This window comes from Panthera onca, chromosome A1, assembly GCF_046562875.1.
Source record: "Panthera onca isolate mPanOnc1 chromosome A1, mPanOnc1 haplotype 2, whole genome shotgun sequence".
Lineage (NCBI taxonomy): Eukaryota > Metazoa > Chordata > Mammalia > Carnivora > Felidae > Panthera > Panthera onca.
Window position 1 is genome coordinate 133,302,617 of NC_138339.1, and position 27,409 is coordinate 133,330,025.

Genomic DNA, 27,409 nt, shown 5'->3' on the forward strand with positions numbered 1-27,409 from the left:
GTCCTGTGTTTTGAAAGACTGTGGAGAATGGTGAAAGGGTCCCTTCTTTACTGAGTCTATGTTCCACTGAGATTTTCAATAATGGTATTACGTTAGAAACAAAATGCAGTACAGCTGTGGTAAAGTAATTACTCATTTATTTGCAGAAGTAAAAGCCTTTAATGTTTCTCTCAATGTACAGAGAAAGAATTTCTCCCTAACTGAACATGGCTGGGAGATTCATCTTTGGGAGAAACCGGAAGCAAAGCGAGATTAGGCTTGTGGAATATTTGGGAGTTGGGAGATCGTACCTGGGGGAGGCAGGAGGCATTTGGGGGATTGCGACAGTAGTCATCAATATGGTGAAGGGCTTTGGTCTGCTAAGAGAGGGCAAAGCTACCATAAGCTGTGGGTGCGATGACCTGTGTCTTGGGTTTGATGAACACAATGTGGATGGCACAGGGCTTTGGAGGGAGGTGAGCCTTTAAGTTCAATCTCGGTTTCACTTTTCTAATTTTTCATTCTCCATGTGGATCTTAATCTCTGACTTTGAATTTTTCCTCTGCCATAATGGCAAAAATACTTTCTTAGCAGTTCAGAATTGAAAGAGGTAACTTATAGAATGGGTTTTATAATATGAAGTGCCTGCTACAGAGTTAACTTCCTTCCATTTGTTGCCAAAAAATTGGAACAATTGGTTCATAATTCAAGAACAACAAGATACCATATTTCTCCCTTTAAGTAAGTAAAAATCACACCAGTCACCTCTACTCTGTGTTGGAGAGGGTGTGAGAATGAGTCTGTCTTCAGAGAGCAGTTCTGAGTATGTTTGGTGTTTTTCAAACTGGACCCTTGACCCAGCATTTCTAGTGCTAGGACTTTACCTTACAGAGATCCAACCATGTAGTCGGTAAACATGTGGAAGATTACCCATGCAGTATTGTGTGCATTCTGATCAATTGTGGCAACATACATTTCCATCACAAGGCAGGTGGTCAGGGTTGCCAGGGAGGGATGTTTCAGTGCCCTCGCTGGTGACTCAGTATATGAAAAGGACTCAGTTTATTTTGGTCTTAAAACTTCAGGTTTGCTTTACGTAAATATGCTTTAAAAGCCTGATTATTCCTTGAGCTCTTAAAAAAAATATTTTTTAATTGTGGTGAAATACAGGTAATATGAAATTTACCATCATAAGCATTTTTAAGACTGTAGTTCAGTGCTTTTAGTATCTTCACATTGTTATACAACAGTGGTGATCATTGTCCATCCATTGAATTCTTTACATCTTGCAAACCTGAAACTCCATTCCTATTCAACTCTGTACTCCCTTCTCCCCCTAGCCCTTGACAACCACTATTCTATTTTCTGCCCCTATAAATGTGATCATTATAGGTACCTCATGTAAGTGAAATCACAAAATAGTTTTCCTTTTGTCACTGGCTTATTTCACTCAGAATAATGCCCTCAGGGTTCATGTGTCCTGTAGAATGTGTAAGAATTTCCTACCTTTTTAGGTCTGAAGAGTATTCTATTGGAAGTATTTTGTTTGTTCAGTCATCTGTCAATATACACTTGGGTTGCATCCACCTCTTGGCTTTTGTGAATGATGCTGCTGTGAACCTGCATGCATAGATACTTCTTCATGTCCCCGCTTTTAGCTCCTTAGGGTATATCCCTTGAACTTCTAAATCCAACTTATAAGTATCTATAATCTATTAATAAATCAAGCAGATTTTAGTAGTCACTTTAAAAGGCCTTTAAACAATATTTGGTTCCAATTTAATACGTAGTTAATGAAACACCTCCATATCTGTTAAACTGCTTTTTTTATATTAAATGCATATAATTTTTAAGCACTTCAATTGTGCAACTTAAAAACCCTTGTAAGCACTCAAGTAACTCTTAAAAAGGTAATTAAAAAGTAAATGTAAATACTCAAACTTATAAATAGAAATTTATAATATATGACATAAATTTGTAATATGAACATGTTAATATATAAACATATATTATATAAATATAAATTTATAAGTTCACTTAAGTTCACTTAAATGGTTCAATCCTGTATATAAGCGTAGGCACATTTTAAGTTTAAAAAACTATCATTTTAGGGCCCTTTGGATGGCTCATTCGGTTAAGCGTCCAACTTCGGCCCAGGTCATGATCTCACGGTTTGTGAGTTTGAGCCCCACATCAGGCTCTGTGCTCACAGCTCAGAGCCTGGAACCTGCTTTGGATTTTGTGTCTCCCTCTCTCTCTGTCCCTCCCCGACCCATGCTCTGTATCTCTCTGTCTCATAAATAAACATTTAAAAATTTTAAAAACCTATCATTCTAAATAAGTCACTTCATTACTTTGTGGTTACAAGGCAGTCTGATGGACAGGGACAAAAGCTGTTAAACATTACAGGTACATAATTTTTGCACGGATTCCATAAAGCAAAAATATTAATTTAGTGGCTTTGATTTTCTTAAACATTTCTGTACTGAATTCTAAAATTTTCTGAGGCAGATGGGTGTTTTTCTATCCAGGAAGACTATTATCATTTCAGTTGCTTGAGTGTATTTAACTCTGAATATTTGATGAGCATGAAATCCGGATCTGTAAACATTCAGGGCAGACTTTGTTGAAACTAAGGAAACTGTTCTATCATCCCTTATAAATTTCGGAGTTCCCTTCCCTGCTCCAGTGATGTCTATGATCAAAGGTTTTAGCTGGTGCAGTGACCAGGTTCTCAATTAAAACCATGATAGAATGCACTAAAAAATGTTATTTGTCAGAAACTCCATTACTGAAAGGAGACCATCCCAAAGCCAGGATCGTTAGACTAATTACGCACAGTTCACGCCTCTTAGTTATATTCCTTCGTGTCTGTAGCTTCCACACAATGTGATCACTTGACTACACATTGCATTTCTTTGGTTCCTGAGAATGGAAATGCCTTCTTGCCTAACTCGAAATAATGTGCAGCTTGATGGAAACTCCCGCATATTTTCATGTGCTTTCTAGGATCAGGCAGTTCTTTGTATACTAAAGTGGGAATGGATGGAGTTCTGGACATCTTATGGCATTGTTGGACTAGTGGTTACAGTAGATGGCCTCTAAAGGGGCCATCGATTACACAACTCCAGGGGATGACATTTGCATTACAGTATGTGGGCTATCTTCCCTAAATTATACAGTGTGTAGTTTACTGCATCCTCCTGGCAGTTAAGTGAATGATACTATAGTCACACAGGCAGCTGATGTCTTGCTGTCACTGTGACTGTTTTCCCTTCATGTGAAGCCTCATGGAGACACCTAGTCCATTGATCTTCCTGCTTTCTCCCACTTCTTAATTTATTAGTCCTCCTTTTCCCCATTTCCTGTTTCATCTAGCACAGATCTCATGGTTTATTATTGTAAAATACGTGTAACGATACCTTCAACTCCTTGGCCATTCCAATTTTTTTTTCATCTGACAGACAAAACCCTACGCCTTATAAACCCAGCTCCTGAGTGAGCCCCTCAGCTGCCTGAGGATGCTGGGGAAAGTCCCCAGAGAGGCAGATTAATCCTTATATCAGGACATCCTGTTCATCTGCCCTAGGGAAACCCTGGTACCTTGGCTGTCACCTGGGAGCCCGCCGGGTTCTCACATCAGCTCCCTGTCCTGGTGGGTGCACTGCCATCTCAGCCCCAAATAACTGAGTCCCAGCTGACCCCACCACCTGTTTCAAAACGAAAATAGAAGGTGTGGGAAAGGACATTGTTTCACTTTCCTCGACTCTAAATACACCTACATCTCTGTGCATCCTGCCCTTCTTTCTCAGACTGCAAGAAAAAGTGCTTTCCTTCTAAGGATAACCCCCTTGCACATTCTAGTTTCACCACCAGGCTGACTCCTCAGGGATCTTATACTAGAAATTATTATTCTCTTCGCTAATCATGAGCCTTCCCTTTCAGCTTGGTCATTCCCAACGGCTTTCAGAAATGTTTGTCTCTTCCATAAAACAAAACAAAAATGTAAAATAAATAAGCAAAAAAACTAAATGACAACAACAAAAAATATTATCCCCTCAATTCCAGATCCTTCCCCATACCTGTTTCTTTCTGTCTTTACCTTCTGGAGACCTCTTCAAAGGTTGTCTATTTGTACAGCAGTAATGCTTAATTTGGTTATCTAACACTGGTTAGCATCTTAAAAAGACTTGTGAAATTATATTACAATTCCCAAATATATTCAATTGTATTTATTTCAAGTAGAATGGTAACATAGGCTATAATAACAAAGATAGAAGATAGAAAATATTAGCAAGAATGTGGAGGAATTGGAACCCTCATTCATTGCTAATAGAAATATAAAATAGTGGATCTATTTTGGAAAAACAGTTTGGCAGTTTCTTAAGAAGTTAAATATAAATTCACCATACAACCCAGCAGACAACTGATTGGTTAGCAGATGCAGTGTGGAAAGCTATTCAGTAGTAAAAAAGGATCGAAACACTAGGACCCTACTATCTCACAGATGTCCCTCTAGAACATTATGCTAAGTGAAAGAAGCCAGGCAGAAAAGACCACATATTATATGATTCCACTTACATGAATTGTACAGAAAAGCCAAATTTATAGTGACAGAAAGGTTAGTGGTCGACTGAAGCTGGAAATGGGCATAAGGAACCTTTTGGGGCAGTGCAAGTGTTCCAAAATTAGATTGTACTGATGGCTGCACAATTCAATTAATTCACTAATAGTTATTGAATTGTACATTTAAGATAGATGAATTTATGTCCCATGCATGAAACCTTAATGATGTTGTTTGAAAAAAAAAAAGGCAGGGAGCAGCCAATTTTTGATGAGGTTTCTCTTTGCACCAGTTGCTTAATGGGAGTAAAAATGAAACTGTAAGAAAACAAGTTAAGATGCTACGTTGCACTTAGATATCAACAAATCAAAATAACAGTATTTGTGTTTCACAGGCTACTTTTTAAAAACATATTCTTGGTCATATGGTATGGTCATATGGCTTCTAAACCACTGGTCCCAGCACACCTAAAGTGCTAAGCAGTTCTTTCCTTTTAATCTTTGCTAATGCACTGTGAGGATGTCCTTGACTATGAATGGGTGGTGTGGTATACAATAATAGTTAGCCCCTGCTGAAAACTTGATGACAAAAATGCACGATCCTTTTCTACAGTACCAAATTGTTTTAGGGCTCTTTGTAATTAAAATGGTAGCCAAGTTTGGGACAGAGTGTTTTACTTAATCTGAGCAAGAAATCTAAATCCACTTTCAAGAGCTGATCCTTGTTCATATTTTACAAGTTAGTAATTCTTGAATACTAACTTGTAATACTAGTATATTCTTGAATGACATGGTAATTTTAAATTTTACTTTTTTAATGTTCATGTTTTATTTTGAGAGAGAGAGAGAGAGAAGGGGAGTGGCAGAGACAGAGAAAATCCCAAGCAGGCTCTGCATTTTTAGCGCAGAGCCCAGTGTGGGGCTAGATCTCACAAACTGTGAGATCATGACCTGAGCCTATATCAAGAGTCGGACCCTCAACTGACTGAGCCATCCAGGTGTCCCAGTAATTTAAGTTTTTAAACTAATCAGTTGCCAACCAGAAAGCAAAATGTAGTCCTGTAAGAAAATAGTTCTGCACAGTTTGTAAGGTGGCAAATACAGGGTAGACAAAGGAAATAAGTAATGGTAGGCTCTTTTTCCAGGAGGGGAGGGGGTTGGCTTCATTAGAGCCTTCAACAGGAAAGGTCAGTTCAGAGAATAAACAGCTCTCCTTGTCCAGACAATCTTCTTCTCCAAAGAGACCAGACTGAGAGGACATCATTTTAAGAAGGTGTTGAAGTTAGAAGTTAGAAGAAGGAATGAATTTCCAGACAACACGGCTTACTTAAGGATAGGATTATGAGAGAGGATATATGCAGGCTTCTCTCTGGGAATCCTAAAAGTATACAGAATGTGAACGTAAGGTGTGTGAGCAAGAATCCACAGAAAAATAAGAGTTCTATATCTTTTGTGAAAAACAGACTTATCCCCACTGGTTCAGAACTTGATTTAATTTACTGAGTCTAGTATTTAATTTAAAATGGCAAAATAATGTGTTATGTGAAGGACAGTAGATAGGTTTCAGAAATTTACAACCTGGCAATTTGTGGTGTGGGAAGCACGCTTGTTTATAAGGTTGACATATCCACACGTATACTGCATTTGCAGCCAGCACATCTGTTGTTCTTATGTAAGGGATTAAAATGAGCTATTTTTGTTGAAGTTCAGCTGCAGAGTAACAGAGTGTTAATCCAGCTTGGTAAAGAAGTTACCTATTTTAGATTTTTTCTTCATATTAAACTTTAAAAATATGCTTTTCCTCTCTAGGAGAAAGCCTTAGTCTTTGTTAAAAAAATGGAAAGTTTATGTGGTTTTAAGTTGTGTTTGTCATACGATAGCATTCAGATGATATCACAGTTTTTCTAGCTTAGCATTTTGAGTGTGAAGTCATATCCAAGTTTGCTTTTTCCAGTACATTTTTCATAAAAATCTTACCAATATTATTGACTCTTCTTCCTTTGAATGTGAGATTGTTTTGTTCTTGGAAATCTGAAGTAAACTTGTTCTGGCTTTCCCCTTCACATGGAATTATGTCATTTGCATGAGGGCTTATCAGGAAATCCTGACTATCATCTTACATTCCCAAGAGTTAATCAACTGTATTCATACAGTCTCCGTGAAAGGGGGGGGGGGGGGGAGCCTCTTTCACATATTTCTGTTGTAGTTTTATAACAAATGTGAATTGTTTCATTAGTCAGTCTTCAGGAAACTCACTTTTCTCTGATTTCCTGTGTTTCTCGAAAGAGCAACAGCAGCTCTCAAATGAAAAACTGTTTGGTTAATGATTCAGTTCTGTTTAAAAGAGTAAATACTGGTCATCTAAAAGGTTCCTTGAGGTGAGTTATAGGAGAAAGCAAGATAGAGTTAGAATGCCTAGCTTTCAAGTTGCCTGTAATCTGGATCAGTCTTTCTTAAACTTGAAGTTATGTATGAATCTTCTGAGTATTTGTGGAAATGTAGATTCTCTCAGTGAATGGAGGCTGAGGCCTAAGTCCACATGTCTAGTCACCTCCTAGGTAGTGTATATGTTTCTGATCCATGGTCTACACCTTGAGATGCAACAGTCCCCATGGATTGTCCTTACTATGCATAGAGGTCTGTCTGTAGATGATCTGTGGCATGCATTTGCTAATGTTATCATAACAGATCAACAATGGTGCAGCCATCTTGTAGAGAACAGAGGTTGTATATAATATTAACTTCTCTAGAAAGAATCCTGACTATGGGCCTTGTTAGTACAGTCTTTTTAGGTGAATTTAGCTGAACTTATAGAAGTAAACAGGCTGACATGAAAACAGAAATCAGATTGTTAGAACTTAATGTTTATAGACATGCCAGACTGTTTAAATATATCTGCGATACGGAAGGATATGTCATTATTGGTTCTCTTCTAATGTTCTGACCTCGTGTCCACCCAGTCAGGAAGGAAAATCTTTGCTAGGTAAAGAGTCATTAAAGCAGGTGCTATCAGTGTGGAGGTGAGGAATGTCAGTGAGTGGAGAGTATCAGGATAGGGGGTGGCTGGATCTTGGTGTCCTAGAGAAGGACACACTTCACTCCCCCACTGCCATGTAGCACGGCAGGCCTAGTGTGGCCAGATCTTCCAACTTTTCAAGAAAAGCCAGAAATAGAAATTTCATGCGAATTTCCCAATTTAAAAATGTTGGCTAGTAATTTAAATTCTTTCAGAGCATTATGCAGGCCAAGAAAACACATCTGTGGCCCAGACACAGCCCTTGAGTTACCCATTTACAGTGTCTAGTGTAAAATACATTGAAGTCTCCTAATGCACTCCTCATGAGCGAAAAATTAGGTATTTTTCAAAATGAAACTTTTCAGCCTTTTGTCTTTAGACACTTGAGTCAGAAGTAATAGCCTCTGTTTTATGTATTTGGAGCTACTGGTGTAAGACTGGCGTATGGTCATAAAACCTGTCTTTCCATCTTCTTTCACATTCCAGATTACAGGACAGGCCCTTGTTTCACTCAGGTCAACAACCAGATGTGCCAAGGGCAGCTGACAGGCATTGTCTGCACTAAGACTCTGTGCTGTGCCACCATTGGACGGGCCTGGGGCCACCCCTGTGAGATGTGTCCTGCCCAGCCTCAGCCCTGCCGACGGGGCTTTATCCCCAACATCCGGACCGGAGCTTGCCAAGGTGAGTTTGCACAGACTTCCCACGTGTGGGTCTCCTTTCACTGCACTCCGACGATCCATCTGCCACTAATACCTAATGCCATTCAACCTCCCACCATTCCTGAGAAGGGCCTCATCAGCAAGCCTGACTAGAGATGACTTTTTGTTAGCCACCTAATGGATAATTATTTTTCAGCTCTTGACATAAATGGAGAAGAGAAGAGATAGTAGGAAAAATTGGGGAAAATAAAAAAAATAGATTAAAATATCTCATATAATTAGAGAAACCACTCCTATATCTTCATCCAGGCAGCACTACACGCTCCTTTCCACAACCCCTGAAAGATACATGCGTAAATACCCTGGACAGTCTTTCTCTTTCTTGTATTCTCCTTCAAGATAATGGAATCTGGTTTTAGGTAATAGGGAGAAGAGAATGGCCTGACATTGTTATTAATAGAATCTTTAGGGGCAAAGTGTGAACTCTGTAGGTGAATGCAGTTAAGAGTTTATAATTCAAGGGGCGCCTGGGTGGCTCAGTAGGTTGGGCATCCGACCGACTTCGGCTCAGGTCATGATCTCATGGTTTGTGAGTTCGAGCCCTGCATCGGGCTCTGTGCTGACAGCTCAGAGCCTGGAGCCTGCTCCGGATTCTGTGTTCCCCCACCACCTCTCTCTGCCCCACCCCTGCCTGTGCTCTCTATCTCTCTGTCTTTCAAAAATAAATAAACATAAAAACAATTTTAAGAGTTTGTAATTCAAGTGGTTGCAATCTGGTCTCCAGGCAATCTTCCCAACCACATCTTGGTGAATATTTTATATGTTAGGGTTAGATTGGGGCCCCGAGCATGCTACAACAGTAGACTCCAACCCAAGTAGCCAAACATTATGTTTGTACTGGATAATTTTTTTAATTAATTTTCAGCGGCCACAATTCTTGCCCCCCCTTTTTTTTTTTTGCCACTTCTCTGATATCATATGTATATTAAACCCATTTTTAGAGTTTGGAAATAGCTCTGTAATGAGTTCTCAAGTGGCAGAAGGATCACAGGAAAATGGAAAATGACTTTTATTCAGAGAAATATTACTCATATTTGAGACATGAGGAGCTGGGTTTATTTGTTATAATGAAATCATATACAAAGTTAGATTCCTGAAGTCTTTCGAACTGATGTTAGTAACCAGCGTCACAGGCCAGATGTCATGTATCCAATGTCTGTAAATGGCATATTGTGGAAAACCAGTCCAGTATCTCCAAACTCAAGTGAGATTTGTAGTTTGGGAAGCTTGCATATACCTTCAGTTTACTGAATAATAACCATTTAGGTGCTCTGCATAATTTGCTATAAATAATTTGCTGATGGTGGCTTCTAAAGATTTTGGTTAGTTTTGTAGTTTTATAAAAGTTAAAAACCTTTTAGTTTATAAATGTTGAAAACTGGTCTCTTTCAAAACTCTTCCAATCACAGCTATAGGGGTTCCCAAGGAATGAACCGGCAATTTAGTAGATTAGCAACTTTTCATTGAATTGCATATAGAAGCAATGTCAGCTGTTAGTGTTTTGTCTCTTTATACTTATCACAGGTCAGCTCTAATATGGAAACTGTGGAAACGTCACTTTTAATCCCTTGTTTTGTATGGATAATAAAATTCTGTATCTTTGATATGACTACCAGTTTGATTTTACGGAGATTCTGATAAAGCAACAATATTTTCTATAGAAGACATACTATATACTGTATAGTATTTATCATACTATATAGCTTTCCTAGATTAGATATAAATTAGCATAAAATGTATATAGGTTCGTATTAAAGAGAAAATACTACGTAGATCTACTAGATTAATACCGACTAGATTTACTAAGGTAATAGTTTTTGCTTTTTCTATAGCACATTTTACTCTCTGATATACTTGCTTGTTTATTGTCTTTACTGCTTTTACTCTCCCCCAGCTAGAGTGTAAGATCCATTAGGTCATAAATCTGTTTTATTCATTAATGTCTCTGAGGCATCTGGAAGAGTCCCTAACATGTGGTAGATACTCAATGACTATCTTTAGAATTAATAACTGGGATTAAGATTAACATACTTGCAAAAACCATATTTCATAAAAATAGTCCAGGTTGGGGAAAAAGCTCTTAACCTCAACCAAAACATCCCAAATCACTCACTCTCCTCATCTTCTATATCTGTACTTAGGCTTTCTTTTTTTTTTACCTATGTATTTTGTCAGAGAGGCCTAGTTTTTCTGAACACAATTGCTAAAATGTGTGATCTGATCTCAGATTTCCAAAATATCCTTCGGGATTTAGTAATGTCTGAAAGATTATTTATTTGATTTTGTTTATGCAGTGAAGATAAAGTTTTCAGTTTCATTTGCCTAAAAATATAATGGGTAAGTACAGCAACCAGAGGAAAATGAAACTTGCCACATGGTTAAAATATCTGGAAAAGCAAGTTTAAAAAGTTCTGCTTTATTTCAAACTCATGGCATAATCACAAGGTTCTCAATTAAATGCTGATCCTCAGTTCAGGCTATTTTAAGACTGCATCTTACTGTGATTTCATTTTCCCTTTAAATTCCTAGACTGTTTCTCAGATACATTGCCAGGTTGATTTGGAAGATACATGGCATGAAAAAAATAATGTGATAAAACATGATATGTATGTGTCATACTTTTTAAAATAATAGCTCTCTTTTTGATAGGATAATTGAAAATTTTTGTAGAGTTAAAAATAAATTTCAGATGCATAGATGTTGACTGCAGATAGGTTAATATTGGTTCTAAAATGTGGATCATATTAACCAGAAAAGGACATTTCTAAAGTTCTAAACATAATATTATTCTTTAGTTGATGCAGTTAGTGAATTGCCTTATCTTTGGCTTCAGAAGACATGAGATATGATCTGATAATAAATATGATCTTATAATAAACAAAATAACTGTTTAGATGTAGATTTCCACAAAATGCATATGGGTTCCTTTTAAAAGAAAATACTCTACCGATCTACTAGATTACTAGGGTAATACTAGATTTACTAGGGTAATACTTTTTGTTTATTCTGTAGCACGTATCACTTTCTCATATACTTGCTTATTTATTGTCTTTATTGCCTTTACTGTTCCCCAGCTAGAGTGTAAGATCTGTTAGGTTATAAATCTGTTTTTATGATGATACTTAAATAGAGTTGGTAATTAAATCAAAATTAAGATGATACTTAAAGAAAATTAAGGTATGAAGAGACCAGTATGTTTTTTTTACCCCCACATCTTTAACTGTTGCCATGATGTCTTTGTGGACTTAAGTAAACACTGTCAGGTTCACATTCCTAGGGTGCTTGGTGTTCAGTCATAACGATCTGTGTCTTTGCAGGTTAAGAGCCAGTTGTGTTCTCCCTTTATTCCCAAGTCTTGTACTTTTTTCATTTTATTAATATCCAATCAAAGTTAATATGGGCCTTAATGTTTAAGCTATCATAAGAACAAGTGAATTAGTTTAAAAAGTGACATTAAGCCCTTTTCCAAGAATATATACAAATTTTAAATATATCAGAAACTGCCACATATATCTGTTGTATTATTTTCTTATGGTTTCTTATTGTCTTTGAATCTTTAGAGTCTTTTTGAATCTACTTGAATTAAAGGGATATTTTACTGAATATTAGTACCTGATTTTGAATCTTTTAGATTTTCAAATGAACAGGGTGCATTTATAATTTTAAAAACTATATTAAAATTTGCATAGATGCTAATTTGTTATTTGATTTTTAGGAATTAGCCTTTTAAATATTCCATCCATTTCCCAAACTGAAAATATAGCAGGAGAAATCTCCTCCTCAAATTCTGTCTTTTGCTATGTCCTGGTAACAGGTAATAGTAACAGACTGACATTGAGCCTCTGTTCTGTTCCATGCAACATGAGAGGTGTGCGAAATCAGACATACATGATGGAGTCGGGACCTAGCTAGCACACAGGACAAGGACTTGAATAAATAAACAGCAGTACAGACCCTAAATCAGTCCATGCAAAACAAATGCTGGTGTGTGTTCTTTTCAAATGGTGTCAGTGTTCAGAAATACCTCATTCCTTTACTCAGGATGCACGTGAAAAATGTAGAAAAATTGAACTTCACTTGAACCCAAGCAGGCCTGGGTAATCCTTCAGTCATAGTTTGAGAAGAAGGTACCCACAGTAAAAAGTTATTTCTAGGCCTTCTAGATAGCACAACCTAGAGAGAGATTTGGTTCATTTGATTAGTATGAACTGTTAAAGACAAATTTATCTGGGCTGTCTACATTGAGCTAGTTAACCCAGACCATTATAAAATTTAACTTTTGTTCAAACTGTGAAGACAAGCCATTCCTATACAATCCAGAAAATTTACTTAAGCCTAATTAATTGTAGAAGCTTTTTTTAAAATAATGTATGGGTGGTATTTGTGTGTGTTGTGTATTATATCTTAATGAAAGAGAATGTTACCTGAAAGATACATTGTACACAGTGAAGCCTCAATGAGTTGAGCATAGGGCTATTCCCATATACTTCTAAACATACTTTTACAAACATGTATCTTAATGAAAGAAGATGTTACTTGAATGACAGTTTACAGACAGTGTAGTTTCTCTATTTCTTTTTTTTTTTTAATGTTTATTTTTGAGAAAGAGACAGTGTAAGTGGTGGAGGGGCAGAGAGAGAGAGAGAGAGACAGAGAGACAGAGAGACACAGAGACACAGAATCCGAAGCAGGCTCCAGGCTCTTAGCCGTCAGCACAGAACCCGACACAGGGCTCAAATTCATGAACTGTGAGATCATGACCTGAGCTGAAGTCAGACACTTAACCAACTGAATCATCCAGGCACTCCTAGACAATATAGATTCAATGAGATAAGCATTCAGCTATTCCCACGTGATTTTACACATACGTTTGCAAACACTCATATCTTAATGACAGATGATGTTACTTGAAAGGCAAATTACACACAATGTAGTTTCATTAAGAACAAGTCCATTGCCATACACTTTTTTTTTAAGCTTGTATTTAAATTCCAGTTAGTTAACATACAGCATCATAGTAGTTTCAGGTGTGATTCAGCCCTTCTATATAGCACCCGGTGCTTATCGCAACTCTTACTTAAAAAAGATAACAGAATATCCTCCTTCTAACTCAAAAACTAACAAGAAAATCAATAATTGAAAACAAGGTCTTCTGAAATAAAATTCTGCTACCCCCAGTTGAAAGCAGCGATGAACACATCGGTAGCTGTCGGGAAGTCATTGAGACAGGGAGAGTCTTCTGAGGATTTACCGCATCAGCATTCTGAAAGTCTCTTCAGAGGTTGGGGATGTCCTGTTGGAGAAGTGGACACTGTGTGAGTGAGAGAGCTCCTGCGGACCCTCAGAGTAATGAAAGGGATAGCGGAAAGAGAGTCTTTGAAGGCAAGCCTTCTCTAGTACCTTCTGCCCAGCCTTCCAGCCCAGGAGTGGTCCCTGCGGAGGAGGAGAACAAGAAGGAAGGGAAGAGAGGAAGTGGGAACCACCAGTGAGCATCTCAGAGAGTCTATGTGTGAAAGAGCAGGTCGGGGGGGGGGGGGCACACCCCTACCTAAAAGTTGAAAAATTAATACCAGGACGAAGAAAAAAGTGGGAAAGAGTTTGGTGAGCAGATATCAGGAAATAGTTCCTACAGAACTGTCTTTCACACCAACTCATTTCTTTTTGGGCTCTCCCCATTATTGTTTCAATAGGAAATGGCCCCATTGAAAGACGAGTACCTACATGTAAAACCTGAAAAGAAAAGAAAAGAAAAGAAAAAACATAAGGAAACATAGGTGAACATGCTTCAAAGAAGAATTATCCAAATAAACACAAGATTTATATCCTTTCTTAGCCTAGAGAAACGGAAAACAATATGGGCCTTCTTTTAAAAGTTGCTTGAAGTAGAGTTATAAGAGTTCAGTAAAGACAACCAGAGATAAAAAGTGGGTTGATAGTACTCAAAAAAGAAGCGGAAGAGGGATTTGAAACTTTACCTAACAGAAGGAAATGCATACATATATGTATATGTGTGTATATATATTTCTACACACACACATATACACACACACACATACATAAAACTGAAAAAAATCAGTGACAAATGTTAAGATTAAGGAAATCACAAATCATAATGTCAGAGAACAGTAAATAAGCAATGATTATAAAGAATCTGATACTCAGTGAAGTCAGACTAAAAGCTGAGGAAAGGAAATGAAAAAGAGATAAAATAAGAATTTTCTAAAATGGATAAGGCTATCAGTTTGTAGACTGGAAGACAGAAACCCTCAATAAAAATAGAAGATAAATGGAACACCTTGGCCTAATAAGAAAGAATAAGCAAGTATTTTTTTAAAGGAAGTACCCAAACTGGTCTCCGACTTCTCTAGAGCAACTCATAGACCAGAAAACAGTGTGGCAGTGTCTGCAGACTTGTGAGGGGATGACCTCTGTTGATTTGATTTATATTTAAATGAAATTACTTGACTGTTTCTGTAGAGTGTAATGGGGGACCAGAATGGAAGCAAAACAAACAAACAAACAAAACAAAAACAACAGTGTGAAAGTTGATGCAGCGGTGGTGAAGGGCGAGACCAGAATAGAGGCAGAGGGAAGACTGGAGGCATATTTGGGAAGGAAGTACTTGGTACTGATGGAATCAAGTAAGATCAGTGGGAGGGAGATGGTGAGTCTGTCTCCTGCATCTCTGACTTTGACACCGGGATAAAGGATGATGACGTTTGTTGATTTGAGGACGATTCAGACAGAGAAACATGCTGTGTTCTTTTCATTCCAAGTTCAGAGTCCTACAGGGAGTAACTTAACTAATATTTGCTTGTTGGGATGATCACTTATTGAACATTTGAACTTTTGTGAATACGTGATTAGTTATTCTGGCCGATTCACACTGTGTTGAGTGATTGCCATAATACTCCATATTTGTCATATTCCAGGTACAGACAAAGCTATTCTCCAATTGTTGTTCTTAATGGCTGGCATTCATTTTTTTTAGAAATACTAGTAATGTATGAATATCTATGGAGTATAGGGGTGAAAACTTAAATTTAAAAAATGGATCTCATTTGGTGACAAAGTTAGAAAAACATGTGCTATTAAATATATAGTAATAGGAATTTGTCCTTAGTTCCCACAGACATAAATTAAATTTTTTATATACCTGTACCAGTGCACACATTTTTCCATATTTTAATGTGAACTAAAAATAATACACCATATAATACTTACATAATAAAATCAGTTTAATCTTTTAGGGCAAGTTTATTTAAAGAAGTTAGAGAATAAATGAGTTCATAAAATAGAATTACTATTACCTTATTATATTATTTATAACTTTAATAGGCATACACTGAAGGGATTATATAAGGTTTTTTAAGTTTCAAAAGTTTTATCTAAATTCTAACCCTGAAACTAATATTACACTGTATGTTAACTAATTGGAATTTAAATTAGAACTTGAGTAAAAAATTAATTTTATTCTATGAAATCCTTACATGTTATTTGAAATTGTTCAACATTTAAAGAGTCAGTTTGTGCTTGAACAGAAAGAAAGCACATCTTTGAAATAGTGACAGAGGAAAACTAATCAGACATTAGTAGTTGCATATGCTAGCACTTTGAAGATGTAGAAAGAAAATTTTGCATAGTTTGAAGATCTGAGGTCTGCTTTTTTGTTTATATAGAGAGAATACTTGTGTATACTTCTAGGTTCAAGTTGATTATTTCTACAAGATTGCTTCAAAGTTACCTTTTTCATTTTAGTAATTAACTTTATCTAAAAGAAATTAATGCTGTATGGCTGTGTTGTCTAGGATACTTCAAAAACAAAGGTTTCATTTTTCCTTCTAGGAAAATACTTTTTAGGCAATTACAAAATAAACCCCGTAACATTGGTTTGCTTTTTTCCTTTGAAAAATTACTGAATCTACTAAATATGTAGTCAAAGATTTTATGAATACTATTAAGGGATTTATAGGTTTGGCCTCGTTTTTCAACTTATATCATGATATTCTTTCTCTGGTTTATCTGCCAGGAAAAGAGGTTTCTAGGGATGTTTTATACCACACTGTAATGAGGGTGGAAATGTAGTACATTTCAAAAGTAATGTGGTTTGAAATGTTCTGAATTAAACAGTTCAGTATATAAATTTCTTGTTCTGTATTTCATTCTAGTTGTTTTCTGTTTGGATCAGATATCCTTTAATAGGAAAACAAAATCTACTTTAATTTCAATATAAAAAACTTAGGACTTGTAAGTTTTTATAGACAGATAAAGTGAGGAAGAAATAATAAAGATGCTAAACTCTTTTGTAGGCTTAAATTCTCTAATTTAGATACTCTAAGATACACCAAACTTGGGGACTTAGCAAAAACTAATAGGGCGAATCAATGTATACTGACTTACAGTTGTATCCACAAAATATTTTTAATGAAAGTAAAGCAAGATTCAGAAGAAGTGTGACCTTATTCTTGTTATATGAACAGACTGATGCTCTATGTTTGTGAATAAAAGTCTCAAAGAACAGACTGCTGACTTGTATCAGTGGTATATCTTTAACTTTCTATTTTTCTGTCACTTTAAGGTTATTACAATGAACTTATAGTATTTTTTAATTAAAGATATATTAATAAATATGTTACCCTATAGATTTTAATAGGTAGTGTAAATTTGTATAAGCTTACGTTTTTATATACAATTTTATATATTTTTAATATATTTAATATATTTTCTTTCTCATAACCCTGTGCTGAATTAGAAATTATTACCTTTCACAGAGAGAGAAATTAAGGGAAATTTACATGGATGTAAATGACAGATTAAAAAACTCCAAATCAAGAGTTTTCTCAATGCTTTCTAGTGTGTTAGCTGTATTTTTTTTTTTTTTTTTTTTTTTTTGCTATGGACTCTTTTATCAAGTTGAGGAAGTTCCCTTGTATTCCCTTGGTTTACTGAGATTTTATGTGGTTCCACCATCTTGGTTCCTCCTCAAGAGTCTCCTGGTTTACTGAGATTTTAAAGGGGCACCTGGGTGGCTTAGTCGTTTGAGCATCTGGCTCTTGATTATGACTCAGGTCATGTATGATCCCTGTGAAGCCTGCTTAAGATTTTCTCTGTCTCCCTTTCTCCCTCTGTCCTTCTTCCCCACTTGCACTCTCTCTATAAAAAAAAAAAATTAGTGTTGAATTTTGTCCCTTACTTTTTTCACATTTGATATGATCATGTGTTTTCTCTTTCTTAGTCAACATGTTAATATAATAAATTATATTGATTGATTTTTTTGAATGTTGAAGCAACCTTAAATTCCTGGCATTCGCCTCACTTGGTCATGATGTATTAATTTTTTTATATATATGGCTAAAATTGCCTTGCTAACAATTTTTGTGTGCCTATTCCAAAAATACATTATTCTGTTGTTTTCTTTCTTGTAACATATTTGTCTGCTTTGGGGTCAGGGCTATGCTAGTCCAACAAAATGGGTCTGCCATTGTCCCCTCTTCTCTTTTTTGTAAGAATTTTTGTACAGCTGGTATTGTTTCTCCCTTAAGTATTTGAAAGGATTCAACAGCAGAGCCACCTCAGCCTGAAGTTTTCTTTGGACAAAGACTTTAAAGTATGAATTAAATTAACTTTAGTAGATGTAGGTCTGTTCAGATGATTTGTTCTTGAGTGAGCCTTGGTGGCTCTCTTTCAAGGAATTTGTACACTTTATCTAAATTGTTAAATTATTGCTACACAGTTATTCATACTATTTCCTTTGAGCCTTTTAATCTCTATAGAATCTGTATTGATGTGCCCACTTTTATTCTTTAATACTGATCATTCATATCCCCATACCTTTTTCTTGTTCTGTCTTGACAGACCTATCAGTTTAATTTGTATTTCCGGAGAGCCAGGTTTTGGAGTTACTGATTATTTCTGTTGTTCAACCGTTGTTCTGTTTTATCATTATTTTCTTGCTTCTGTCTACTTTAGGTTTAATTTGCTCTTCCTTTTTCAAATGTCTTAATGTAAAAACTCAGGTAACCAATTTTAAGGACTTTGTTCTTTTGGTAAAACAAGCATTTTAATGCTACATATTTATCTCTTAGCACTGCTTTTGGCTGCATCCCACAAATTTTGATATGCTGTATTCTAAATTTTCATATGATTTCTTCTTTGAACCAGGGATTATTTCAGAATATTTTGTTTAAATTTCAGATGGTTGAGGTATTCCAGCTGCTTTATATTATTAACTTCTAGTTTAACCCTGTTATGTTTAGAGAAATACTATGTATGATTTTAATTTTTTTATATTTAATGGGTCTTTTTTACATGGCCTCAGAATATAGTATGTCTTGGTAAATATTCAGTGTGTAAAAATAACATATATTCTGCTAATGTTGGGTGGGGTGCTCAACAAACATGAACTAGGACAAGTTGGTTGAAAGTATAATTCAGTCTTAGGCATCCTTGCTGATTTTCAGCAATTCAGTTAGTTACTACGGAATGCAATTACAGTTGTAATTGGGGGTTTGTCTGTTTCTTTTTTCAGTTCTGTCACTTTTTGTTCTGGGTGCTTAACATTTTATAAGCAGTGTATATATGTAATGTGAATTATTTTTTAAATGTTTTATTTATTTTTATTTGGGGGAGAAGGGGCAGAGAGGGAGGTAGAGAGAATCCTAGAGGCCCACGTGGGGCTCGAACTCATGAACCATGAGACCCTGACCTGAGCCAAAATCACAAGTTGGACTCTAACCAACTGAGCCATCCAGGCTCACACTAATACAGTGTGCATTATTGTGTCCTCTTAATGAGTTGACCTCTTTGTCATTATGAAATATCCATCTGTATCCCTGGTAACAATTCTTGTTCTGTTGAATACTTTACATAATAGTAACTTAGCCACTTCAGCATTCTTTTGATTGAGTATGATACATCTTTTCAGCCATTTACTTTTTAAGCTGTCTCTGTAAAAGTGGGTTTCTTATAAGCAGTGTAAAATTACATCTTCTTGTAAATCAAATATGAATGCCTCAGCCTTTAATTAAATTGCTAATACCATTTAAATTTCAGATAATTATCAGTTTTACTGATTTTAAAGCTATTATCTTACTTTTTGTCTTTTTTGTCCCACCTATTCTTTATTCATCTTTGCCTCAATTAGAGTCTAGTTTAGTATTTAATTTTTATCTCCTTAATGGGATTATTAGCTGTATTTTTTTAAAATTATAAAATGTTAGTTTTATTTAAAATTGTAACATTTAGTGTTTGTCTTTACATATACAACTTATTATAGCCTATATTCAAATATTAATATGCCATTTCACTTACAGTGTAATAATTTTATGACCGTAGTCTTCTCTTTCTGCCTTCAATCTTTCATGCTATTGTGGTTATACTATTTAATTCTATGTATTTTATAACCTTCAAAATGCATTATTATTATTTTGCTGTTGTTATTTTCACCAACTGATTATCTTTAAGTCTATTAAAAAAATAAAAAAATGTCTTTTAAATTTATCAACATGTTTAGTATTTTCAGTGCTTTTTGTTTTTTGTGTAGACCATAATTTCCATGTCATTTTCATGTTTCCTGAAGAACTTCCTTTAACATTTCTTTTAACATTTCAGACTTCTTTTGTCTGAAAGTCTTTATTACAGTTTCTTGAATTTCATTTGTCAATATTAAGAATTTTGGTTCCTAAATGGATGAAACTAATTGCTTGAAAGATGAGGAAGATAATTGCTTGAAGATAAAGCAGAAAAGATTTTAAATTTATAATATGTATGACACTACTAACTTAAAGGAATACATGTACCACAATGCTTACAGCAGCATCATCAACAAATTATGGAAAGAGCCCAAATGCCATCAGACTGATGAGTGGATAAAGATGTGGCCTACAGACACACACACACACACACACACACACACACACACACACACACTGGAGTATTACTCATCCATCAAAAAGAATGAAATATTGCCATTTTCAACAATGTGGATGGAGGTAGAGAGCATTATGCTAAGTGAAATAAGTCAGAGAAAGACAAATACCATATGGTTTCACTCTTATGTGGAATTTAAGAAAGAAAATAAATGAACAGAGAAGGGGAAAAAAGAGAGACAAACCAAGAAACAGACTCTTAACTATAGAGAACAAACAGGATTACTGGAGGGAAGGGGGGGTGGGGGGGGAGGAGATGAGTTAAATAGGTGATGGCAATTAAGGAGGACACTTGATGAGCACTGTGTGATGATGTAATTCTACACCTGAAACTGATATTACACTGTATGTTAACTAATGGGAATTTAAATAAAAACAAGAAAAAGTAAGAATGTGACAAACTCACTGTAACAGTGTTTAAGGGATACGAACAGGTAACTTCCATATGAAGAAATCTAAAAGCTAACATGCATAGAAATGAACAATTAAAGAAGTGAAAACTAAAATTAATATCCCTTTATAATTATTAGACCAAAGAAAATTAGGATATTGGATATTTATATCATGTGTTAGCAGGGAAGAGAAAACTCAAGTGTCCTCATGGACAACAGGGGTGTGGGAACTACTCATCGGTGTACAGATTGTTGGTGGTATGAAGGCGTTCTGACTGTTGAGCACTATATTCATGTTGGATGTATATATACTTTGATTTAGTAATTCTGCCCTGAGTTGACAGCAAAGGGATGAAGAGTGTTTTTAAGTCTTCACAGTCTGTACTCAACTCTGTAAAGAGACATGGTAGGGACTTTCATTGTATCATGTGCTGAGGTGGTGAGAAGCCGGAGGTATACTGTGTACCCATCACCAGGAGAGGGAACACATCCAAAAGTGTTCTGCAGCAAATCTAAGCAAGAGATTGGTTGTCCGCATAACAACAAGGATGGATTTTCAAAATAAAATTCCAGAAGAAACTATCAAGAACGAAAATGAGATTTATAACGTACATGATTTATATAAGTTAAAATATATGCTTACAAAAAGGGCCCAGTTCCCCTTACACCATTCTCTTGAGAGCAGCTCAACTTTTTCTGTACATTAAAGAAATATATATAAATATTCTGAAAATTAGTGGTATCTATGTTCACAGTCCTTTCTTCCCGCAGATGTTGATGAATGCCAGGCTATTCCTGGCATATGCCAGGGAGGAAACTGCATCAATACAGTGGGCTCTTTTGAATGCAAATGCCCTGCTGGCCACAAGCAGAGTGAAACTACCCAGAAATGTGAAGGTGAGTGTCTTTACTTTGGGGGACATGTCTGTCTTACTGATGACTCTGAATCCAGTAAAGTCATAACTTCATTTTGAATTTTGGAAGAATTTAATCAGAATTACAATTTTTTAATATGAAAATAAAGGCATAGATGTTAGAATAGTTTTGTCATGGTTTATATATATATATTTTAAGTCTATTTATTTATTTTGAGAGAGACAGAGACAGCACTAGTCGGGGAGGGGCAGAGAGAGAAGGAAAGACAGAATCCCAAGCAGGCTCCATGCTACCCACCCATGCTGCTGGTGCAGAGCCTGATGCGGGGGGCTCGAACTCACTAAACCTGGATATCATGACCTGAGCCGAAACCAAGAGTCCGACACTTAACCCACCGAAACACCCAGGCACCCCCTTGGTTTGTGTATTTAATGGGCTTGATTTGGAAAGAGCCAATGAGCATTTTACAAGGGGTATGTTATCTCAGTTTCTTTGTTGCAGTGGAAATGGGAATAATCCAGCCTTTTATATTTTTCCTTAATAAGGTCGTTTTCCATTTTACTTACAAAATTGTATCAAAGATTAAAATTCTGAGTGAAGTACAATGTCCTGTGTTAAATGATGCATTAGAAGGTGGCAGTCTGTCCTATGTTATAAAGTATTTGGATTTTTTATTGAATATTGTTTCTTGGTGGCTGCCAAGTTAAAAAAAAAAAAAAAAGGACATTTAAGTGACGCAGAATTTGGAAATACCATGACAGGTATTCTGTGAAAGAATAGCTTACTCAAATAAAGATCTCAAAAATTAATAATTTTGTGTAATGTGATTATTATATTCAATGTGAATTGAATGTAATTTTGAAATGTGCACTCCATAAGCATTCCTCAAATAGACTAAAATCACTTGTTAAATTTACATGTGATCAAAAGTTTTATCACTATTAGAAAATTCAGGAAGCTTCTAAAGGTATCTAGCTTTCCTAACATGGATACTTAGAATAATGTATATGTCTAGTAGTATTGAAATATAATGCTTATCTTTAGAATTACTACTTACATCGATTTATTTCCATTAAGATAGTTTTCTGAAGACAAATATTATGTTTATTCTAATTTTTTGTGACATAAACCTACTTGTCTACTGAAAGTTTAGAAAAAATTGCTCCCAGAAATTGGTTTTTGGCACTCTGGCTTACCTGAGGTAGATAAATGTGAATCTGAAGTTACATGGGAAATTCAGTAAATTGAAACTTTATTCCGTATGCCTGCTATGATCTTATGTGGAAGTATTTTTCGAGTTATGTACACTAAAAGTAGCAAATATGTATTATAGTTGCTTCCTGCGAAGAAATTGTCACAAGTTTATTTAGACCCATTTACCTTCAGTAACTAAACTCAACTCAGCTTCTAGTGTACATAATTAAGTCTTCTAATCTTTCCCTTTCCAAAAGGCAGTATTTGGGTTTTGGGTTTTTTTTGTTGCTTAGTTATAAAAAGTCTTATCTTTCTTTGTAGGGAAAAAAAATGGGAAAAAGGTAAAATCTAAAGTTTAATTATAGAAGACAAACAGGAATACCAACTGTTTTATTGGACAAGAGGTAGAGGCAAACTGAACCAGAGACCTGGGTATCCATGCTATGATTTCCACACCAGAAATCATAATTTCATGAACCCAGGGGAAATATATCATTCTATGTTTTATATTTGCCCTGTTGCCTTTCTAGTTCTGCTTTAAGTTAATCTTTACAATTTTATATATTTTATATCATTATGACTTAATTTCATGCTCCCCCAAAGACAAGGTAGTAAAATGTGGTTAATTATTTAAAAAAAACAATAAATTCTCTCTGAAACTCTGAGGAAGAAGAATGTCCATGTAGTTTATGTTGCTTCAATACAATATTGATAACCAAAGTCTGCCTGTTTGGAAAGGTTAAGAAAAATACTTGGAAGATGGGGAAATTATCTAAGCGAGCATAGGAATTGGACTAGCGAGTTGGGGACCTGCATAAGGTCTGGGTTATATTGCTGTGTCCCCGCTACTTCTTGCATTTCCTTCCTGGCTTCTTTTGGGGTTATTCTATGACTTTTGTCATTCTGCTTCACTTTTTACTTCTGAAATACTATCCAAACAAGATGCAAGGGTCGTGGACTTAGGAGCAAAGACAGGGTTTGATTGTAGGTGAGAAGGCACAGCCACTGACTGATGAAAGTGGTGTGACATTTTCCCATTAATCATCATACAATGTATTTCTTCTTAGTTGAAAATAGAGTGAGCCTTTTCTACATCACATTTCATCAAAACAACATATAGAGCCAAGGCAGAGTTTGGAGAGAGACAGTGCAACTCTTTATTCGCACTTGTCTATGTTCTTTAGGAAAGGGGGCTGTTGATGTAATGTAGGCACCACCCAGAGCCTGAGTCCAGTCCTCTCCTTTCTTACTTCCTGCCCAGACAGCCAAATCCACTTAGGCATTGCCCAGAAATAATTATATGATTTAATATTTGGGATTGGTGGGGAATAGCAGAATTGGAAGAAGTGGTGATTAGAATTTGAAAACTAAAGGTTTTATGAAGCCTTTACTTTGTGTATAAGTCCTATTTATTTGGATATGTCTTAAAAGTAACTATTATCAATTTTCCTTAAGTAATAGTGTTCTTTTATGTAAAATATCAAGTGGTATTTCCTTACATAAAACTATTTAATGTAATTGGTAGCATAATGTATCTGGAAAGACAGTAAACTATTGCTACACTCAGCAACAGCTTTGAATTACTGTCAGTTTATGTACAGTTTATACAGTGTCAGTGTAAAATGTTGACATGAATGTAAAGTTAGTAATTGCCCTAAATAAAAATGTAACCATAGCAATTACTTTTGACCCACTGTCAAAGGTGAGATATTTTAGTTTTCTATGTGGATTACAATGTGAGCATAAAACATAGTAGTGCTGGAAGATTTACATGAAAATGATACCCTTTCTGTTTCTCTTTAGCACATACTCAATTTCTATTCATACAGCAATGAAATTCTCTAAAGAAATATTTTTTTCAATCTTTAAGTTACTGGGTCTGTTCAGAAATAAGAAAGGGGCACCTGGGTGGCTCTGTTGGTTAAGCATCCAACTTCAGCTAAAGTCATGATCTCATGGTTTATGAGTTCCAGTCCCTTATGAGGGTCTGTGCTGATAGTGTGGAGCCGTCCTGGGATTCTCTCTCACTCCCTTTCTCTCTCTCTCTCTCTCAAAAAAAAAAAGAGAGAGAGAGAGAGAAGAAATAAGAAAGGTAACCAACATTTTGAATCTGAGTGATTTGGGGAAATGGTGGCTGCATTAACAGCAAAGTGAGCTTATTAACTTTAAAAAATTGTGTTACTGTTCTGTTTTGTTTTTTGGTGTGTATCTGTTTGTTGACCATTGGGTAAGATCCTTGAGGGAAAAAAACTCTGTCTTGTTTATTGCTGTATCCCAGAGCCTGGAACTTCTGCTGCTGTATTGCAGAGGCTCCTAAAAAAAATATGTATTGAGTGTATTGAGTAATTGGGAGTAGGGTGTATAATCAGTTAATTTCCTTGACTTGGGTTGAATGCCCAAGAAGGTAAAATATGGGGCCAGAGTTAAAATTGTGTTTGGAAAGAGGCCAGTGTTCCTTATTATGGGAATTTCGCCTTCATCTGACTTTTTTTTTTCATTTTCTTAATAATCTTATTTTGCTCTGGTTGCCATTCGGAGACAAAGAGCATACATGTGAAGTGCAATTTGGCATTTTTAGACCTTTGTGTCATTGTCCCTCTTGATCATATGGAGGTATTACTTCTAAGGTCAGGGACCTTCCCTATCTATTTAAAAGAACTGTCTTCTGCTTGTTCATTGGGATGTCTTCTTAACTAAAATCTTATCCTGAAAGGCTTGTCCTGCTGAATATTTAAGTTTGGACATACATAGTTTATACCAAAGTGGAAAAAAAAAATGGTGAGCTGGCCTTCGTCTCCTGAGTCAGTGTCTGAAATGCATGACTCAGTATCTGTCTTGAGGCTTCTTTTTCGTTTTATATCATTGGCTGGGTGGATTCTCGTACTTGACAATCTGAGCCCAAAGCAGAAAGGAGTATTCATTTCTGTGTGTGTGTGTGTGTGTGTGTGTGTGTGTGTGTGTGTGTGCCTGTCTTGTCTGTCTGTCTAAGGGAGAATCCATTATTTCCTCTCTTCACTCACTTAAGGTCCCGGATTCAGTTTAGCCCCTCAGGTCTACTGAAGTCAAGTTGTATTTCTCCTGGGCCACTTTGGCTCCAAAATCTTTTCCCAGTTCGGTTGTACAGCGGGGAAAATGATCTGTTGTTGGAATAAACTATTTCTTCACATCCAAAGGGAAGGTTTTTTCGCTTACTTTATTCAGAGATTCATTCATCCAAATAACCATTAAATTTAAATGGAGAAGAGAAGTCGCACACATCACTATAACATGGAAGCGTATGTTAGAAGGGCCCAGTAGTTTTCTTTTTTATAATGAAATACGTTACTCTGAATTTCAGTCCACTTGGAGAAAGCGCAGGTAGATGCCAGATGTCCTTGCATGATCCCCGCCTTCCAGACTATACCTTCTTTAACATTCTCTGAGCTACTTACTCTTTCCTGGCTTAAATGGAAGGCAGGAAAATAGCATCATTGTATTGGAAAGCTTCCCTTCAATGGCTCTTTATATGTCAAATAGTTGTTTGCAATTTATTCTGAAGAGTCTTCAGCTTTGTTCCATTACCACAGCACTTCACTGTTTGAGATTTGTGACAACAAATATATTTATTTATGCTCATGAAACTCATTGGCACAGTATCCTTAGTTGCAGTTCCAACTCTGCTTTGATAAACCATGGAAAGTAATCTTCTGTCCCGAACTAAAAAGTGCTTTCTTTTACTCACATTACCAAAAATGTGTTAACTTGAAAATAAATAATTAATAGATTCATTGACTGTTTTCCAACAGGGAAACTACATATTAAAATTGATATTTAAATAGGGGGGTTGTAAACACTGGAAGCACATAAAACTTTTTAGGTCATCAATTTAGAAACCACAAAGCTATCCTTTTAAAATCCTTTTTGGAGGGGTGCCTGGGTGGCTCAGTCGGTTAAGCGGCTGACTTTGGCTCAGGTCACAATCTCGCAGTCTGTGAGTTCGAGCCCCACGTTGGGCTCTGTGCTGATGGCTCAGAGCCTGGAGCCTGTTTCAGATTCTGTGTCTCCCTCTCTCTCTGACCCTCCCCTGTTCATGCTCTGTCTCTCCCTGTCTCAAAAATAAATAAAACGTTAAAAAAAATTTTTAAATCCTTTTTGGGGAGCCTGTGTGGTTCAGTTGGTTAAACATCCAACTCTTGATTTCGGCTCAGGTCACGATCTCACCGTTTATGAGTTTGAGCCCCAGTTTCGGGCTCTGCATTAAAAGTGCGGAACTTGCTTACGATTTTCTCTTTCCCTCTCTCTGTCTGCCTCTCCCCTCTTCTCTCTCTCTCTCTCTCTCAAAAATACATAAACTTTAACAAAATCCTTGGGGTGCTTGGGTGGCTCAGTCAGTTGAGTGTCTGACTTTGGCTCCTGTCATGAACTCACAGTTTGTGGGTTCGAGCCCTTCGTCGGGCTCTGTGATGACAGCTCAGAGCCTGGAGCCTGCTTCGGGTTCTGTATCTCCCTCTCTCTCTGCCCCTCCCCTGCTCACACTTTGTCTCTCCCTGTCTCAAAAATGAATAAACACTAAAAAAAAAGTAAACAAAAATCCTTAAAAAACTTACAACACTATAGTTAAAACATAAATTCTCCCTCCCTTAAATAAAAAAGCCAGGTTGTTAAACCAAACCTACTTTATGCACCATAACAAATAAGTTATTCCTCTATCACAGTACTTTTTTACCTTGTATTTTAAATATTTTTCTTGTCTGATTGCCA

General features: G+C 36.1%; 1 protein-coding gene across 2 annotated transcripts in view; it reads left to right on the forward strand.

Moving 5' to 3' along the window:
• Positions 1-27,409, forward strand: part of FBN2 (fibrillin 2) — a 255,985-nt gene that overhangs the window by 62,760 nt on the left and 165,816 nt on the right. For both annotated transcript variants that reach the window (XM_060636228.3, XM_078451361.2), the window contains 2 exons: positions 8,045-8,242; positions 21,371-21,496. In XM_060636228.3, the coding sequence (XP_060492211.2) occupies positions 8,045-8,242; positions 21,371-21,496 (324 nt within the window). The remainder of the gene's footprint in view (positions 1-8,044; positions 8,243-21,370; positions 21,497-27,409) is intronic.